This window comes from Oenanthe melanoleuca, chromosome 3 (assembly GCF_029582105.1).
Source record: "Oenanthe melanoleuca isolate GR-GAL-2019-014 chromosome 3, OMel1.0, whole genome shotgun sequence".
Lineage (NCBI taxonomy): Eukaryota > Metazoa > Chordata > Aves > Passeriformes > Muscicapidae > Oenanthe > Oenanthe melanoleuca.
Window position 1 is genome coordinate 4,805,093 of NC_079336.1, and position 18,581 is coordinate 4,823,673.

At 38.8% G+C, this 18,581-nt stretch overlaps 1 protein-coding gene across 7 annotated transcripts in view; it reads right to left on the minus strand.

The window, feature by feature from the left end:
• SUPT3H (SPT3 homolog, SAGA and STAGA complex component) overlaps nt 1-16,243 on the minus strand; it is a 252,169-nt gene extending 235,926 nt beyond the window's left edge. For 2 of the 7 annotated variants that reach the window (XM_056487556.1, XM_056487551.1), the window contains exons 1-2: nt 15,888-16,137; nt 6,089-6,183 (exon numbers count right to left, since the gene is read on the minus strand). Coding sequence is in view for 6 of the 7 variants with exons in the window: in XM_056487551.1 (XP_056343526.1) it covers nt 6,089-6,183 (95 nt within the window). In the remaining variant the exon portion in view is untranslated. Of the gene's footprint in view, nt 1-6,088; nt 6,184-15,887 lie in introns of all 7 variants that reach the window. The other 5 variants (XM_056487554.1, XM_056487555.1, XM_056487552.1 and 2 more) reach the window with 5 other exon arrangements.
• Between the last annotated feature and the right edge of the window lie 2,338 nt (nt 16,244-18,581).

Below are 18,581 nucleotides of genomic sequence, written 5' to 3' on the forward strand. Positions count from 1 at the left end.
TGTGTACTACTCCATATGTTAATTAAGATCCTCCATCACCTCTTCCTCTTTCATAAATAGGGACAGGATACTCAGCAACAACAAAGAGAAAAAAGCAAGTGATAAAATGAGTGTTTTTCAGACTGTTTGACACTAATAAGGTCAAGTTCAGGTTGTATTTCAAGTGAACTCTGCTACTAAAAGGTAAAATGAAACTTCGGTATTACAAAAGGGAGGTCTAAAATAACTACACTTTAAATGAAGGACAGAAATATGGAAGCCTGAAAAATGAATTTTCAAATAGCTTTTTTGAAACACACTCCATTTCAGCTCTTACATCTTTTATTAACAGTTCCGCAAACCCTATCAGACCTCCTCAGCAAAATCCTGTTGAGCTAAGTGCTGTGCAAAGAAGAGACTCTGCCTTTAAAAGCTTAAAAATACCACATCCGCATCAGAAAAAGCTGTAGTAATTTCTCTCTAATGAATTTCCTTCCTGTATTCCATCCTACCTATAAAAGGAAAACTTAGTTCTGCCCCTAGTTTTCTATCTCATGCCACTCTTGCCTCATGTATTTAATGAGGTAGACAGGAACAGCCACACATGATCTGATAACCACGTCCCACATCTGCTGCCACTGCCCTTCCGTCGTTCTACCCAAGGGGGAAAGTGCTCCCTGAGTGTTTGCAGAGAATGGTTTCAGCTCAGTAGGCTAAACTGGTTATTTATTTTTAAACAGTGCAATCTCAGCACAATTCTGGGTTCAAATATGGTAAACAAGTATGGGACAGAATAGAGAAATTCTTTACAGTCCCAAATTACAGTTTGGTTAACCAAAGCGCTCCCTCAGCCAGGTCATTACTGATGTTTTCTTCCACCATCATGCCAAACGAACTATCCGAAGTCAGATGATTTTATTGATCAACTTCAAAGCAAAGATGGATAAACACACAACCAAAAGAAGCCATAAGGTAACAGTCACAGCAGGGTTGTGTGAGTAGTACCATATCGCATCATACAGTGTGATATAATAAATAATTACTAACATTCAGCTCAAGCATACGCTCATTCCGTGCTAGATAAATTTTGGACCATTTTATTAAAAACAATCATCTAGACTGTCTATTCAGCATAACTTCCAAGTCTCTATAATAATTTACTTGTTTCAAGTAGAACCAAGGTCTGCATGAGCTCAGCATTCCATGAAACCTAAGACATACGAAAGCCAACACTCTAAAATCTCTTTTTTCCTGGGGAAGAACTGAACCTGGCATGAGGTGAAACCTCAGGAGGAACCTGGCATGAGGGAAATGGCAGTTCCCATATTTGTATCTGCCTGACAGGGTGAGTCAAGCTGACACATTTAGATGTAATAGAAGAATAAAACCACAAACTAATTAAGGATATAGTTTAACAAATGTAAACTGGACTTGCAGCAACAAAACCCATTGACACAAGGAGATGCAAAAAAACCATTTGTGTTTTGAAGATTAGAATAACAAAATTAGACATTCATCAAAAACCAAGTAGCCAGCTGACTGTAACAGCCAGCAAGAATGGCAAAAATTTTGTACAATACCTAGAACTCAGACAGAGAATGTATCTTAAAAGTTATTTTACTGAGTCACATAGTGAAATCCTTTAGGTAAAATGTTCAACAGTCCTGTGAACAGCACAAAATGCATATTGTGTATTATTTTTTAGTTAGCATATAATGTGAGTAACCCAAAGTATTTGGGTGATTATGGTATTCACAACTGGATTAACACAAACACAAACCAGTCAAGCAGAGCACAGCTCCTGAATCACAGCATTTCTTTACTGCTACATGCAGTGGGCATTTCTTCAGCACTGAAAAAAAAGTTCCTTGAACCTTCTAACTGATAAGAAAACACTATTTTACCATACATAAGCAGTGTTGTTATCAAACAGAATTTTCATTCCTGTATATAAAAATAAATTTAGCATCAGATATTAGAAGAAATCAATGAGATCATCCAGGGATTCAGTGGTGAACAAACTGTAATCCAACTCAAGTCAGCAGAGGTTATCCAAATACATCGACAGGAGAACAGATCAGTTCAGAGACCATGCTTCATGTTATTTCATTGCACATTCAAAAATTTAGAATTATATCCCTTAAGATGTTGTCATCTCAGAATGGACAACAAATCCTAAATAAGTAAAACCCCTAAAGACAAGTTATTCAATTGACAAGTTTGCAAGGTTGCAGATAATAAACAACAGATTTTATAGCTCATGCTATATACAGGAAAAAAAATACGATGCAGTGTTTGCCAGTCCAAAATAAAAATGTTTATTCTAGATACTCCTTGAGTGACTAGAGGTCTAGAACCACTCTTTACTACCCAGTCTAAAATGGGAAATATTACTGACAATATTACAAAACCACTCAAATACTTTAGTAACAGGGACCATGTAAATATCCCAAGAGTCAGGGAGACGACTTCAAAGAGTCTTAATAAAGATTTAAGAACTGGCCCCAATTCTTGCCAAGTCTCTCCCATAATTTGCTGAATGTTAAAAAAGGGAAAAACATATTATAAATAATATATTCATAAAGAAAAAGGGAGTATGAAGAATTTATTAGTATTCTCCATTACACACTAACACAACACAGAAGGGTAACAGAGGTGAGTGTAAGCTACTAGATGGAGGAAGTTGAGTAGGAACTGCATTTGAAATACCTGAGCATATTTTCACTGTCTGGAAAGACAATCAATTAGGAGCAGTAATAAATTTGATACAGCAATACATACTATTGTTTAAATATTAAATACTGTAAATACAGTAAATAACCAGAAAGACTTAAACCAAATTAAAACATTGTTTTCTTCACTACTTCCACTATTAAAATTTATCCTTACAACCTTATACTATCAAATTTTGATTTTTGGTATGGGACATACCACAAGAGCTAATTAATTCAGATTACAGTAATCAGAATTTTTGTAAATAGCTAAAATAGCTTTGAAAAGTCAAGGCATTTTACTGAGGGGAGATAAAAACCTCCCTCTATAGCTGCAAATTGCTCAACTTAAGTCTTTAGACTGTCAGGGTTTCCAGAAATTCACTCTGTAAGCAGTGCTTATATTAGAAAATAGATGATCTCTACCAAATTATTAATTTTAATGGCTGCACTGAAATCAGCATGGTTGTGAATCTACTGGGCAGAACTGTAATTTAAGTGCCACCTAACTTAACCCACCTAACATGAGCTGTTAGTTTGGAAACAGGCTGTAGATCAGACGAACAAATTTAAGAAAAACAAACCTCAGCAAAATGCACTAGATGTGCTGAAAACTCTTTTTAAAATTATTAGTATCTACTGCTCTACACTCCATGGTACCACAATAAAAAAATCCAAATACAAATAAAGGATGTAGAACTCAAAGCAAGCTCTACACAGAACTTTGCTCTCTTAAATTAGTATAAGATAAATATTTATTTAATTCCAAGGTCTTAACAATTAAAAGCCAAACAGAACTATGCAAAAAGTAGTGCACTGCAAATTGACTTGTCTTTGGATGATCTGTGACAATCTAATTAAGAAGCATTTTTCTTAAGGTAATCAGCACATGCACTATCACAAATTACACAGTAGGCATCATACAAACCAGATTTTTTTCTCAACAAACACAAAAATTTCTTCAATTCCAAGAACATATCTTAAATATTCTTAATGGAGAAGCAGAATCATTTCATTAGTAAAGTATCTATATATAAAATGAAAAACTTGTACACATTTTAAGACAGCGTTTTTGCAATATTTTATGATTTCAAGACTTCTTGCCTTCAAGACATTTCTTGCCTTCTCAAATAAATTAGAAAAACCCTTCTGATCTTATCATAAAAACACAATTCCACAACAGGATTCAGTTCATTCCCTTAGAATGCCATGGTTCAAAAATAAATGCAGTGTATGTAAGAGATGTAGCATATGAATAACCTTAAATGTGATTACTCACAAGCTTAATGTTACATGTAAATTTAAGCATTCCATGGAATCAAACACTGGCTCAACATTTCTGTGCTGCAAATTAGACACTAATCAAAAGACACCATCTTCAGACCATGAGATATTCTTATCCAGAGATTTCCAGATCTTCCACTGGGTTCAAACAGGATTTGATATTCTACTCCAAAAACTGAGTTTCTCTCTTTTCCTTCTGCCTTTTAAATCCCTAAAATCCAACAGCCCATTTTTAAAAACAACACAAACTACTACATGACATTCTGGATTAGCACTTAATGCCTCTATATGACATTTCTCAAAAGTTCATCCTCCTGCTGCACATGTTTTGTTGAGAAAGGCAGGGCAAGTTGAAGTTACTCTTCATATTCCTACATGAAAACTATAGCAAATAGCTGACCCTTCTCTTGATGATAAGGTGCTAGGCAGAGAGAGCTTCTATTTTCTTTTCTTTAAGATGTTACCTTTCTTGCACTGCATTGCTCCAGTCTTTGCTATTTCCCAGGATCTTAAGATGTCAGCAGGAATTTGTTATAAATCGCCTAAACAGGAGAATCCGTAACTTCCTAAATCACATCGTTTATAAAAAATGTCAGCTTCTGTCAGAGCACAGAAAGTTCTTTTAAAGGCATAACTTCATTTTATGGCCCTGGCCAAAGGAAACAGTTGTCTTTTTTTTTTCTGCTCGGTTCATCCCTGGCACTCTATCATTTTCAAAAGTCTTCTTTTTTTTCAAAGCAAACAATAAAAATTTAAGTTTCAATGTGTTCATTGCAGTCAAGGAATTTCCTCAGTTCCTACTAGTTTAATGAAGCTGTGAAATATGTTACTCTGGAGCACAGATGATCTGTTTGCATAGCTTTCAAAGGATAACTGCACCAGTTCTGAAGCAAAAGGAAAATGTCTATTCCTTCCATTTATGTGGCCAACAATAACTTTTACATTCTGACAGAATCGTGTGTACACTGGCGGGGAAGGGGAGTTTCAAAACACTTTATCAGGAAGTCCACAATCCAATAAAATGCAGGCTCCCCAGATACTGATCCAAAGTGATACATAGGATTTGACTCTGAAGTTTGTTTTTTAAACACAGCTACAGTTATTTTTCTCAACCAAGAACAACAATTGTATTTTTCGGCATAGATAACCTTAATTGATGTGAACAATTAGCAAGCAACTCTCTTGGAGGAAAGAGAGCAGTAATATTTTTCTGCCCAAAGAAAACTCAATACAGTAGAACACTAAGTCTGTAACAGTGTACTCATCTACATTAGAAGACTAAATGCACAAGAAAAACTCTTATTTACATTATACTGAAAAATACTCCAGAGGAAGGTCTCTCATTATCCACCTGACAACAATCTAGTGATCTCTTAAGGACACTTAACTGAAAACAAATTGCATCTTTCACTTTTGCAACAGGAACTCTTTGTAAAATTAAATGGAGATAAGTAACTCCTTATGCATCTACTGCCCATGTAGTAATTCAGGTGAGAAATTGTTATACAACAGTGAAGATAAACCAACAATACATGACTAAAAGCAACACAGCTTTACTCTCACCACTAAATTACAAAATCATATAATATCACAGCTTGGAACTGTGCTTCTAAAAAACAAGTGTTCATTTAAAAGAATAAGTAACTCATCTTTTTTAACAAATTTACTTCCTGTCTGGCAATCCCCAGTTATTTACAAGCATTTAATATCATAATTTCATCAGCAGTATTATGATCTCAGCAGTTTATCTCTCTGTATTAGCACAGAATGATGTTAATAGAAAGTATTTATTTTAAAACACATCTATGACAACTGGAAGCTTAGCTTTCTTTGATTAAGAGCTGAGAAGTACAGGATTCTAAAGGCTTCTAAAGTATATATTAAAACCACATTTCTTTACTCAGCAGCATTTAATCTCCTTTCAATAGAGGATGTGGGTTATATTTACCCAAGTCATCTCTGAATGTTTTACAAATCAGAAGTAAAACACTAACAGCTCCATCACTAACACCTGCTCTTCTTTCCCCATCACACTTACTCACACATTCCAAGAAATCATCTAAAATATGAATACACAATGCAGATGCTACCAGATATTTTGACTGACTACTCACATCATACTCTGCAATTCAGGTGTAAAGCTTGTTGATTTTCTTCCAGTGCTTGAGGAGGCAACTGCTGACATCGGGCTGGCCACAGTGCTGCTCATCTGGACAAATAAAGAAATAACAGCACTTACAATACTTGTATTTCATTTCCAAGAGAGCACATGTATGCTGCACAGTAGATATTTTAAAGGAAGAAAAGATATTTGGAGTAGCATGAAAGGTAAAGGATCTGCATGCAAAAAATAAGCCTATGTGTGGTACTCGAAAGCTTGAGTTGATGTTTACTGTAACCAAAGTATTGGAAACATGCACTAATTATAAAATACTATTTAGAAGTATCCTGAAAAGTACTGTTCTGGAATAGATGGTATTCACAGACACCAGAATCTCTGCTGCTCGATCATCCTCATAGTCCTGCAATTCCTAACCATCAGTAAATCACATCCACACCATCTCCAACGAGGCTAAGAGAACTAAAAGATTCTCACAGAAAAACAGCTAAAACTTTATGAGCACAGAGATCAGAAACTTCCTTATAAACACCCTCTTCCCACACAACTTAAATTTTTAAAACAGAAATGCATTAGAAAGAGTGAGACCCAAACACCACCATAACACTCATAGCACTGAAGGTACTATCTTAATACAAAGTAACAGCTTTTCTATCTAAGTATCTGGTTCAAGAACTCCAAAGCAAATCCAGGACATATTTACTTTTATTCTGTGAAGCCATTAACAAATTTATATTTTCCTCTTTCATAATATGAAAGTCAAATGGCTTTGAGCTATTTAATCCTCAAAAATTATTTAATTTACTAAAGAAATGACTAAACAAAATTTAATTATGGAAAACTCCATAAATACAAGGGAGTTTCCTTTCTTCCTTCAGAAAATAAATAAACTGCATACTCTAAGTCTCCTGATAAACAAGATATATTCTCACTATATTTCTTAGTCTTCTAGTCTGTTACACACTACTAACAGTTGAGTTGTACTGCTTATTTCTTGAACTATTAGCAGTAACAACAACAAAAGCTTTATGTTGATATACCTTGCTGTGCTGTAAGAGATCGTACCTCTCTCCATTTTAAAATTCAAAACTGTTTTCTAGAATATAAATCCACCCTACCACTTCCCAGGGCAGCCTGTTCCAATGCTGGTCCACCCTTTCTGTGAAGAAGCTTTTCCCAATGTCTGAACTGCCCTTGTCACAACTGAGGCTGTTTCCTCTTCCCCTGTAGCTTTGTACACAAGAGAAGAGCCCAACTCCACCTGGGTGTCTCCTCCTGTCAGGGAGCTGAAGACAGTGAGATGATCTCCCCTGAGCCTCCTATTCTGCAGGCTGAGCACCCCCAGCTCCTCCTCAAACTTGTGCTCCAGACCCTTCCCCAGATCTGTTCCCTTTCCTGGACACGCTCCAGCCCCTCAATGTCTGTCTTATCATGAGGGTTCCAGAATGGGACACAGTCCCCAAGGTGACCTCAGCCATGTCTAGCACAGGGGACAGTCACTGCCCTGGCCCTGCTGGCCACAGTATTCCTGGCACAGCCCAGGAGCCATTGGCCTCTTGCCCACCTGGGCACACCTGGCTCACGTTCAGCTGCTGTCACCAGCACCCCCAGGTCCTTTCTGAGCAGCTTTTCAGCCAGTCTGAAGCACTGCACGTGGTTATTGTGACTTAAGTACAGCATCCAGGACTTGAACTTGTTGAACCTCATAAAATTTGCCTTGGTCAACTGATCCAGCTCTTCCAGATCCCCACCCAACTTGGTGTCGTAAGTTTAATTTTTTTTATTAATGCTTTCACGTAGATTATCAGACTTCAGTTCATCTTCAGGCAGATTCTAATTTAGGTCCCCATCTTGCAAGCACTTACGCACATGTGTAACTTGAATCACAAGTTTGCTCCCACTCAAGTCTGATTTTAATCACGAGTAGTTACACACAAGGCTAAAGTGTTGTCAGGATTTTGCCATAATCAGCATTTACTAGAATCATCTAACCCAAACAGTGAATATTAAAAAGAAAAAACAATTAAAACCCTCTTTAACAAAGAAAGGTGCCAGTATTTATAGGAAAGCTCTATTTATCCATGGAAAGGAATTAAGAGGAAGCTGCCTTTGTACCCACCTTAGCAGAAACAGCCTAAAGATTTAGAAATTTATATGCATTTTATTGTTAATTATTTGATTGGGACTAATTAGGATTAACTTTAGTAACTACATTTTTATACCCAATACCACACAGTACCAATATTCCTTAACAGAGAATTAACTGTGTATTCATTAGGAAGAAAATAACATTCAAAGATTTAAGGAGGTTTTTTTTTAATTTAGAGTTTTTTAAAACTAATTACATCACTTGAAGCATGTAACTATTTTCTTCGAACAATCATGACAGACATTGTGCTTCATCCATGAGGTTCTGTTCTGCTAATTTATGAAACAATTTCCCAAAATTCCCAAAAACCATGGGACCCAAATCCACAGTTGTTTCCTCACAGCATAAGATCTGTGGTTCATGCATGTCCTATTCTAGGGCAAATCCTTTCTTAGCTTCCTGCCCTCCAAGTGGACAAGAACAATTCAATTTAAAAAAATTGAAGGGCTGTACATCTCATGGGCTTCACTACAAACTTGGGTCCTCCTATTGCAAGCAAACTATTTAACTTTCAAATCAAGCAGGTGTACAGCATTTTCTTGACATAAAAAACCAACAGCTTGTCAGGCTTCATCAGACCCTTTGCAATAATTACTTCCACAGCCCACATTTTGTTTGATGGTTTAGATAATTAACTTCTTTACACATCAAAGTCCCATCCTCCGTATGTTCTATTTCCTTTCTTCCGGACATTAAAAAAAAAAAAAAAAAAAAAAAAAAAAAATTCAAAAGCAGAAGCATTCTCAAATCAATTTTCTTCAGTAAGTACAGTTATCATGGAGCTGGAAAGCCTACAGTGATCTTCAATGGGTTGATATACTATATTTGTTTTAGCTCCAAACTGAAATGCAGCTGTTTGCCATATTCTATAAAATGAATTCAGATGTTCAGATTAAGTCACAGATTATTTCAATGTGCTGCATTTTAATCATGAACTCTAGCAAGAAGATAACTTCTGATTAACACTATTTGGACTGGTAATTTTGAGTTCCTATCCAAGTAGGTCCAGCTTTTATAAATTCTTTTCTTATAAGTAAAACATTGCAATCAAATATATAGTAAAAACCACACTTTCAAGGGTATATATAATCAGTAATATAAATGTTTAAAAGCATCTACTGTAATCTCTAGGTCTTTTACATTGAAGAGTCATAACAGAAAACACTTGTTCCATATGAATCAGCAGTACAAAAGTTATCAGTTGAGGGAAACAAATTTTAAGCCATTTCTCATCAGGTTTAGGCCCATCCCTCTCATCACAGTAAGATACCTGGGTAGATTTCTGTTTCATAACCCTCCTTCATATCCATATCCACTCAATATTAACAATACAATATTAAATTACACTGAATTTTTTACAATCAATAAGTGATCTGTGTAGCCCAGGTATTTATTCAAGATCCAGCTGAGAGACATAAAAACTGGAATTCCACTGCTCATGATATAAAACATAATATAAGAGTTATCCATTTAGACAGTATCATATACTATAGTTACATATAAATATATATATAAAATCGTATCTTCTAACCCAAACCATTCTGCAGTATCTTAAAACTCATCTCATTCTAACCCCCTGCCATGTGCAGGGACACTTTCCATCAGACCAGGCTGCTGAAGGCCCCATCCAAGCTGGCCACTTCACCACAAGAAAAAAAAAAAAAAAAAAACCAAAAAAAAAAAAACAAAAACAAAAAAAAAACACAGTCTGCATTGGGTCAGCTTAAAACAAAATGTGGATTTGCAGAGATTCTCTCTGGTATCTCTGTTTTAGGTCAAAAAAGGTTCAAGATTACAAAAACTAGCAGCATCACTGCAAAAATTTTTGCACTGAATAACACAGAGTAGAAGTTACCATTACAATAATTTATTTCATCAAGCATACATCTAACATGGTTATCACATCAGTCTTTTCATATATACATTTTGCATATAACCTGGACCCATGCAAAAATGTAAAGACTGACAAATTTTCATTTATATAAACTCAAACAAAACAGGAAGGTAAGAAAAGCCAATATAACTATGAATTAACACAAAATTAAAATTAATGGGTTTTTTCCCACAACCTCCACTTCAGAGTAATTAGATTAACTAGTGTGTTAGCACTGAGTATTTCATGGTATTTCTCACCAGCTGACAAGAGGGTATAGGGTAACAGTCTTACATGACTAGAGATATAAGAACTGAATTAACTAACAGAAATACAGACTTTTGTTACTGCATTTCTTTTAAAAAACAAAAACACACCATAACTCTGCTCAACACATGCAAGACAGGCTGCGTGTATGCTCCAAACTACAAAAAAATAAGTTAAAAAAAAAAAACAATAACCCATAACCAAATGGAAGAGCACATATACTATTTTGCTTGTTACCCACTCTCCCAGTAGCACAAATTAGCTGAAAATTAAAACACTAAGTGTGAAGTCCTTAAGTACTCCCGAGCTGTTCAAGCAGGCTGGAACTAGAAACACTTTGAAGGGTTTCAGATAAGCATAGGGCACATGTGACCTAGGATTTACAGCAAAATAATGACTGATAGTATACAATGAAATTATCATCCTCTAACCTGTTCAGGTCAAAAACTACCAGCTTTTGGGGCAACAATTAAGAAATATTTTTGCTTACAGGAAACAGGATTAATAACTTCCATACTCCCTAAGCACAGAATCTTAAAAAGCCAAGCAGATAAAGTAAAGGCACAAACTTTCAGGGAACAGTCAGACCAAACACAAGATTAGAAGCAATCTGTGGGCAGGCAGGGACACATCTGCACCAGGTCTGCACACAACAATATTGTTCAAAGCTCAGGCTGCAATCTCAGCTTTCTTTCATTTTTAATTAATTAACAAAGTACCACAAAGCAGAATGCACGCACTATTCATTCTAAGGATAACACATTACATCTGCTTCTGCTGCTTCCATTTATTACTTGATAGACCAGATTCTTAGGGTAATTTTATTTTAAGCTGAATACCAGAAAGAAAAATTCATCTTATAGCTGTCAATGCACAGCCCAGCTTTCACCACCCTGACAAATAAGCATCTCATCTTTAACCATGACACTATCTTGGAACAGAACATGCTTGGAAAGCCCACATGAATACAAGGAATACAACTGAACATCATTTCCCCCGTCCATTTAAAAAGCAATTCAGTCATTCATTCCCACGCAGAAGTTAGAGAAGAAACATGCATGGCTGATAACAACAGGTACAACAAATTTTCTAATACATGCAGGTAGAGACTTTCATCCAAATAACACACATCCTAATGATTTTATCTTTAGAACTGTCCTGTTCAACATCCCTGAAGATAAAATAATCCTTCCTGTTCATTTCTACATCTCAGAGTGTCTCTGTGCATTACTTTTACTGAAGGCCTTACATGTAAGCAGCAAACAAGCACATCTCTTACTGACTTAGCAAGGAAAGAAAAGTCACTAAAGCAACCTCAGACTAAAATCAAACCTTCTGATTCCACTGTGTGCAGTAACTGCTGTGTTTTACTCAAAATTACCCTGCATGTGCTCGTATTTGAAGCTACAATTTCTCCATCCCCATGTTAGGCATGACAGTTACTTTAAGTTTCTTCTGAACCACACCATATAATGGTCTGGACTACTGAAGGAATATTAATACATATATCTGTTTTATTTGAGAGTGGGAAACAAAGAATAATTTTACTTGGGAGCTCTGCCTTCACATCTGGAGGTATTTACAAACACTTCTCAGAGTTTTCAACTCCAGAGCTATATCTTTCCCCAGAAGTGATACATTTCTTTTTAAAAAGGAAGCAGGCAAAATAAATCTAATATATATATACCCATCTCCCTCTGAACTGAATGTGCCCACTTTTTTGCAGAGCTTTGTGCCTCACTGGCAGTTAATAGCACTGCAAATTAAGCACAAATGACTTTTTCCTTCCTTCCTAAAAATGCTTTAAGAAAACAGTGCAAAGACCAAGCAATCTGAAACTAACAGCCAAGTTCTCACAGCTTCCAGAATCTGACTTCTATAACCCTGAATTTACTTGAACTAGCAATTGTTTTTTTCTTAATACACTGGTATTACAACCCTTCTATAAGCAATTATTTAATAATTGCATAGAGATGGAATTCAGTGGTCATGACCTTCCTGTGGGAACCACTGGTGATTTTCAGTGAATAAACACAAGGTGTGCTCACAGGTCTGGTGATAAAAAAAAGCTTCCAAGTCATCAAGGACTTCCATACTTGATTCCAGGCCCCAGTTGTGACTTGCTCAGTCTTTTGCTTTTTCTGACGAGTAAAGCTTCCTGTAATAATATGCAGAGGTCAGGTTAGCCCTGTCAATATGTTTTGCTACTCACTGTCCAGCAAGCAACTCCTTTAGTGATTACGGGTCCCCATCTACCTTTAGTTCCATTTAAAGTAAATTAAAATTTAAGGGTTTACTAATAGAGGTGGATTTTCAGTGAAGCATAACCAAGTTATCATTACCTTTAAACTGCATTTTCATTGGTGTAACTTTTCTGTCTAAACCTTCACCTGCCTTCATCTCCTTTCAAAATGGCATCTTCCCAACCTATCACACTGATTACATCGACCCTTCTCCTCTCAAATCACCCTGAGCTGTGTTTGATTCACTATGTGAAATACAATTAAAATAATTTCATCACATAGTTCCACCCTGACCTTAATTGAATATTCTGGCATATCAGGAATACCATCAAGTTATGGCATCAACATATCTATCTAAAATTCCTCATCAAGAATGAGCAGCCAAATCTATACCTAAGATTATAAAAAATAAAACTCAAGTTCTTCTTGTGGGGCTGTTCCTGTTTCAGAAACCAGTGCTTGCTACTGTAAGTATAAATTCTCTGGAGAAGAAAATGTCTGTTTCCATTGTTGCTCATGTATGCAACATCTAATCCAAGTAAAACTACAGGAAAAACAGCCATGGCTTTAATATTAGGTCAAAGCATGAAAACTAGCTCTATAAAAGTTGGTCTAACAATATGTCAGTAACATTCAGGCTACTCAACCCTTTTTAGAGATCTCACAGTCACAGATGATATCCAGTAAGTTCCTGCTAAAATGCATTCTTGCTTACTCAAAAACACATATTTCTCCCAGGTACTCAGTACTGGCCTTAATCAGAAGAATTATCAATGGAGTTCTTCATTGCTAAGTGCTTTTTAAAAATCATATGCTTGAATGGCATTTTAAGTAAAAAAGCCTTCATTTCAGCAAAAATCTATTGGAAATCACATCTTCCAAACAAGCTCTTGGCCCCTTTTTCCATTACTGCTACTTCTGTGATGGCTTAAGGAGCTGTGTGAACTAGAAAGTTTGCAGCTGAGTCTGTGAAAGTCTGATTGTAATCAAACACGACACTTCAAACATATGCAAAATACAGGGGTAGAGAAAAGATTATTTATAAATAGAAATTTCACCTGTGATAGCTTGCAAAAGAACACTGACTAAGATTACTTAAAATTAATAACGACTCCACATAGCACTACAAATGCCAAGTACCTGAAACACAGATTGCAGATCAAATCAATACCATTTTCAGTAGCTTTGACAGGCAGATTTTTTTTGATGAGCTGCAGATAAGCTTGTAACTGAGTCACCACTGCCTGCTTCCCTGAGAACACAGGCCCAACTAATTTCCTTTTCTTTTCATGCTCGTGTATCTAGACATTTGGGTATTTCACAATTGCAACAAGAGCATTAACTCAGTTATTTTCTACGGTATAATTACACTGCCTGGGTTTGGTCTCATGCCTTAGAACACCCTTGCAATGATGACCTAGAAAGACACCGTCTAGCTGGTCTCACTGCTCCAGGGCAGCACAGCAGAACAGAAATAACAACCTGAACAATGTTCACTGTTCCTCTACACTGCTACATGTAGGCAATTCTTAAAACACTTGTAGCTCGCTAAATTACAGATTGCTTACACTGTCAAGTTACTAATTGACCAATCAACTCTCAAACAGCTCCCTTCCATACCACCCAGAACTGAGCCCAGTAGAGTAATTAGGTTGGTTGTGACAGTCAGAGGCTCTAAAGGCCATGGAATCCTGTGAAACCTTAAGCAATGTCTTCAAATCCATAGATTTGAAAATCACAAGTTAAATGCCCCTAAAGGATTTCTTGCTTACTTCTCAAAAACAAAACTTTGAGCTTTTCCTCCTGCAGTTTTAGTATATTCAGGTTCGACCTCAAGCTTTTCTTCAGAATCACCACAGCTAAGAAGCACTTTATATAACTAAAAATTAACTTTTTCAAACTTTTACAAGCAGAGATGGGGCTTTCAAAAAACATAATTTTATCCTGTTACAGTTGGAAATGCTGCTCTTGCCATTAACATTCCCACCTACACAGCAACAATACACAGGATAAAAAGGAACTAAAATAAAACAAAATGTGATTTGCACATTAATAACATGCAAATAGGAGCCTGTGTAAAGTCCACCAAAACTAACAGAAGGACTGACACTGCCTTCCACACCACTTGGATCAGGCCAACAGTGAAGAAAGATATGCAAAAAGGGAGAGAGGGTGGGTGCACTGCATCCTGCCAAGTAAGCACTGCTGCCTTAAGCCAAAGGGAAAGCCAGGCCTGCACCAAGAAAGAGAATGATGTGGGAGTTACAGAAAATACTTCAATAGAACATTTTAGCGAAACACCAGCGAGGCTGCAAACCTTGAAACAGATTCACTTGTAGGAAATCAAATGTCTCACAATAAATCACTAACACTAATGCCATACAGCAAACTTGCATTGTCTGCAACATCAGGTTCCTGCTCCCATTTCACAAACACAGTAATAGATATTTTGCATGTATACGTGCTCTGCAGTCATCGACTGCAAATCATCCATTTGTGTAATTTCTAGGAACTTAGAAGCAGTTGATCTGTACACAGGAAGTATAAAAATATTCTGAAGTGGAAAAATCACTTACAGCTAGCACAGATAAACATTCTTCTGGACTGTCAGTCTAGGCTTTTAACATTGTAAGGACTTACACTTTCTATAAGGAACACTGCAGTCCTTATGAGAATGTTCTGGCATATCAGGAATACTATTAAGTTAGGGCATCAATGTATGTACCCAAAAGTCCTCATCAAAAATGAGCACCCAAATGCATAGGATTACAAATAAGGAATATCACAGAATTCCAGTTAGGGAATCACCACACCTGTTCGGGCAAAATAAGCAAAATCCATTTCCTCCAGATGAAATCTACAAACTAGTCACATTTCACAACATCAGAGTGACACCAAGAAATCAATAACACCCAGCAGTACACAGGGTACTGCAGGCCAAAGCGTGGCCGCTGACACATAATTTTAAAAAATATTTTTAAAATATTATATTAAAAAAAAAAAAAAAAAAAAAAAAAGTCCTAGGAGCACCTCCTAGTTTATTGCAAGACCACAAAACGAACAGGACAGGGCAGGGACCAATGTAACACCGAAGGCCAGCAGAAAACCCCGCGCCCCCGGGCCCCGCCGCGCCCCCGCCCCGCAGGTACCGCGGGCAGGAACCGCCCCGTTAATGCTCCTGAAGGCCCCAACAACGAGCAACCTCACTGAGTTAATTAACAGCAACACACTCTCTAATTGCGTGCCCTCTCTGGTGACTCACTCAAAGGCTCACCCCTGGGGATGGATGGATGGATGGATGAGGAGGCTGAGATGTGCAGGGGAGGAAGGATGGAAGGAAGGTGGGAGCAGCTTGTGGTGCCCGGTCCCCCCACCCCGTGTGCGAACAGCCGAGAGGGGAAAGCGAGGGGCAGGCACTGAACCTCGGTCCTTCCCCTCCACGCGCTGCCTGGACCGAGGCGAGAAACGAGGGGGACGGAAAAGCGGCGGCGGCGGCTTCGCGCTGCTCCCCCCGCCCGCCACGGCCGCTGAGGGAGGAGGGGGGGTAAAATGGCGCCGCCCGGCCGGGGAGGAGCCGGTTCCGCCACAGCGGCCGCCCCGCAGACGGAGGCGGCGGCGGCGGCGCCTCCCAGGGCGCGGGGAGGAGCCGGGCTGAGGCGGGGCCGCCGCCGCTTCCTCCCGCCCCCGCCGCCGCCGTGCCCTCGGCCCGCCGCTCGCAGCATCGCCCGCGGTTAGTCCCTGTGAATATCGCAGAGGCGGGTGTCTGGGGATTGGTGCCGGGCTCTTTACGGTGGTGCCCAGCGACAGGACGAGAAGTGGCCCTGAAATGAAACACAAGTTCCACCTAGACACGAGGAAGAGCCTCTTTGCGTTGAGGGTGACAGAGCACTGGAGCAGGCTGCCCAGGGATTTTGTGGGTGTCTCTCTCTAGAGACATTCCAAACACACTTAGACCCATTCCTGTGTCACCTGCTCCAGGTGATCTGCATTGTCAGGGGGTTCGACTGGGTGGTCTCCAAAACCCCGTTCCAACCCTAACAATTTTGTGGTTCTATGAATAACACGATCAGTTAGGTTGGAAGAGACCTCTGAGACTGCTGAGTCCAACCTATGACCGATCACCAGCTTGTGAGCCAGTCCATGTCCCTCAGTGTCACATCCAGTCTTTCCTTAAACACCTCCAGGGATGATGCTGCAGGTGCTGCCTGATGAGCCATGGCCACCTTCTCCTTCCCCTTCAGCACCAAGCTTTGCTGGAGGGCAGCAGGAAGGGGCTCCAGGGCGGCTGTGAGTCCGGAAAGCCTGGGGATTTTGGGGACAGACAGCTGGATCTCCCTGCAGCAGGAGGTGAGGGCGTACACGGGTGTCTGGCCTCAGCACAAGTGCCAGCACACCCTCATCTCTGCAGCCACAACCTCGTACAGGTGTTCAGAAATAGCAGTGCAGACAACAGCAACCTGTGGTCATCTTTACTCCTGGAAACACCAATGTATCCTACTACAGCAATACCTATTTGCACTATTTCAGCCATGGCATTAATAGCTCAAAGCTGAGCTGAGAGATTTAGGCTGGACATTAGGAAGCATCTCTTTACTGAGAGGGTGGTCAGAACAGGCTTATGGACAGAGGGTTGATGCTCTACTTCGCTCAGTGTGTAAGAGGTATTGGGACAATGTCATTATGCTTTAACTTGGTCATGCTTTAACTTTGGGTAAGTCCTGACATGGTCAGGCAGTTGGACTGGATGATTGTTGTAGGTCTGTTCCAGCTGAAATATTCTTTTTGCTGTGCTGATTCAGTGCATTGGTGTGGTTACATACCCATGTTTTCCTCTTGATTCCTGGTAATGGTGGCTTTCCTGTTCCTATATCCTGCCTGCTCAACAGATTGATGGGGAAGGGCATGACTAGATGAGCTGGAGATTTAACCCACCTTTTCCTTCTTTTAACGTTTCCTTCCTTCTTTCAACCTTTTCTTCCATGGACACCTCCTAATAGTAGGTTTCTGTGAGTTTAGTTTGGTTGTTCTGCTCGTCACATGTGGGTTTTTTGGGAGACAGGCTGGTGTGTGCCATGGTGTAAACTGGTAAATGGAGTAACCATTAGTGCTTTGAAAAAAAAAACTTCATTTTTTCAAAAGTTTGTGGTGTGTATAACTTCAAAAGTTATGCTCTTTTACTTTGCCCTCCTTAGTCCCCTTTTAATCCAAATTCCTGCCTACTCACCAAACAGGATTCATATCATTTTACTAGGATTCATTTTAAGAAACTGACAGCTTGGAGACATTGTAATTTTATGTAAATCTCAGCATTTTACTTCTTTGGGGGTCTGGATTAACAAAAAAAAAAAGGAAGAAGAAAGTTCTGGCAACCACTGCAGTGATCTTAACACTCTAGGGACCAGCTGAATTCCAGTTTAATAGAAAGTAATCTTATTTTCTTCTTCCCCTAGCTGACTTCTGCTGCCCTTACTTTTTTTTTTTGGCTACCACTCACTCCCAGTCCTTCTTGCTACTTCATATAAACATTCTGTCAGTCCCTCTGCATTGCTTCCTCCCTGTTCCCACCTCCCACATCAGCCTCAGAGAGACAAGGTGATTCTGCAACTCGCTGCCGAGTGCTGCCAGCCCCTCTCCCTTCTGCTGCTTCTGCTTGCAATTATGGAAGTAAAACGGATACCAGCCTGAGCACTGACAGCAACAGGGCAAAACACCAAGATATTATCCTGGAGAATGGGAGGCCTCACTCTGCTGATTCTTGCCTGCACAGCAAAGTCTTAAGTCATTGCTATGTGGAGGATGGCCTGAACAGTTCCTTCCTGTTACACATCTTAAAATATCTGGGCAATCCCAGCCAAAGCAGGATTATCAATAAGCATTTTCCTGGAAAAAAGGAGAATCAAAACATTCTGTCAGGTTATGAAAAGTACTGCAGAAAAACTCAAGGCGACTAGAGTTT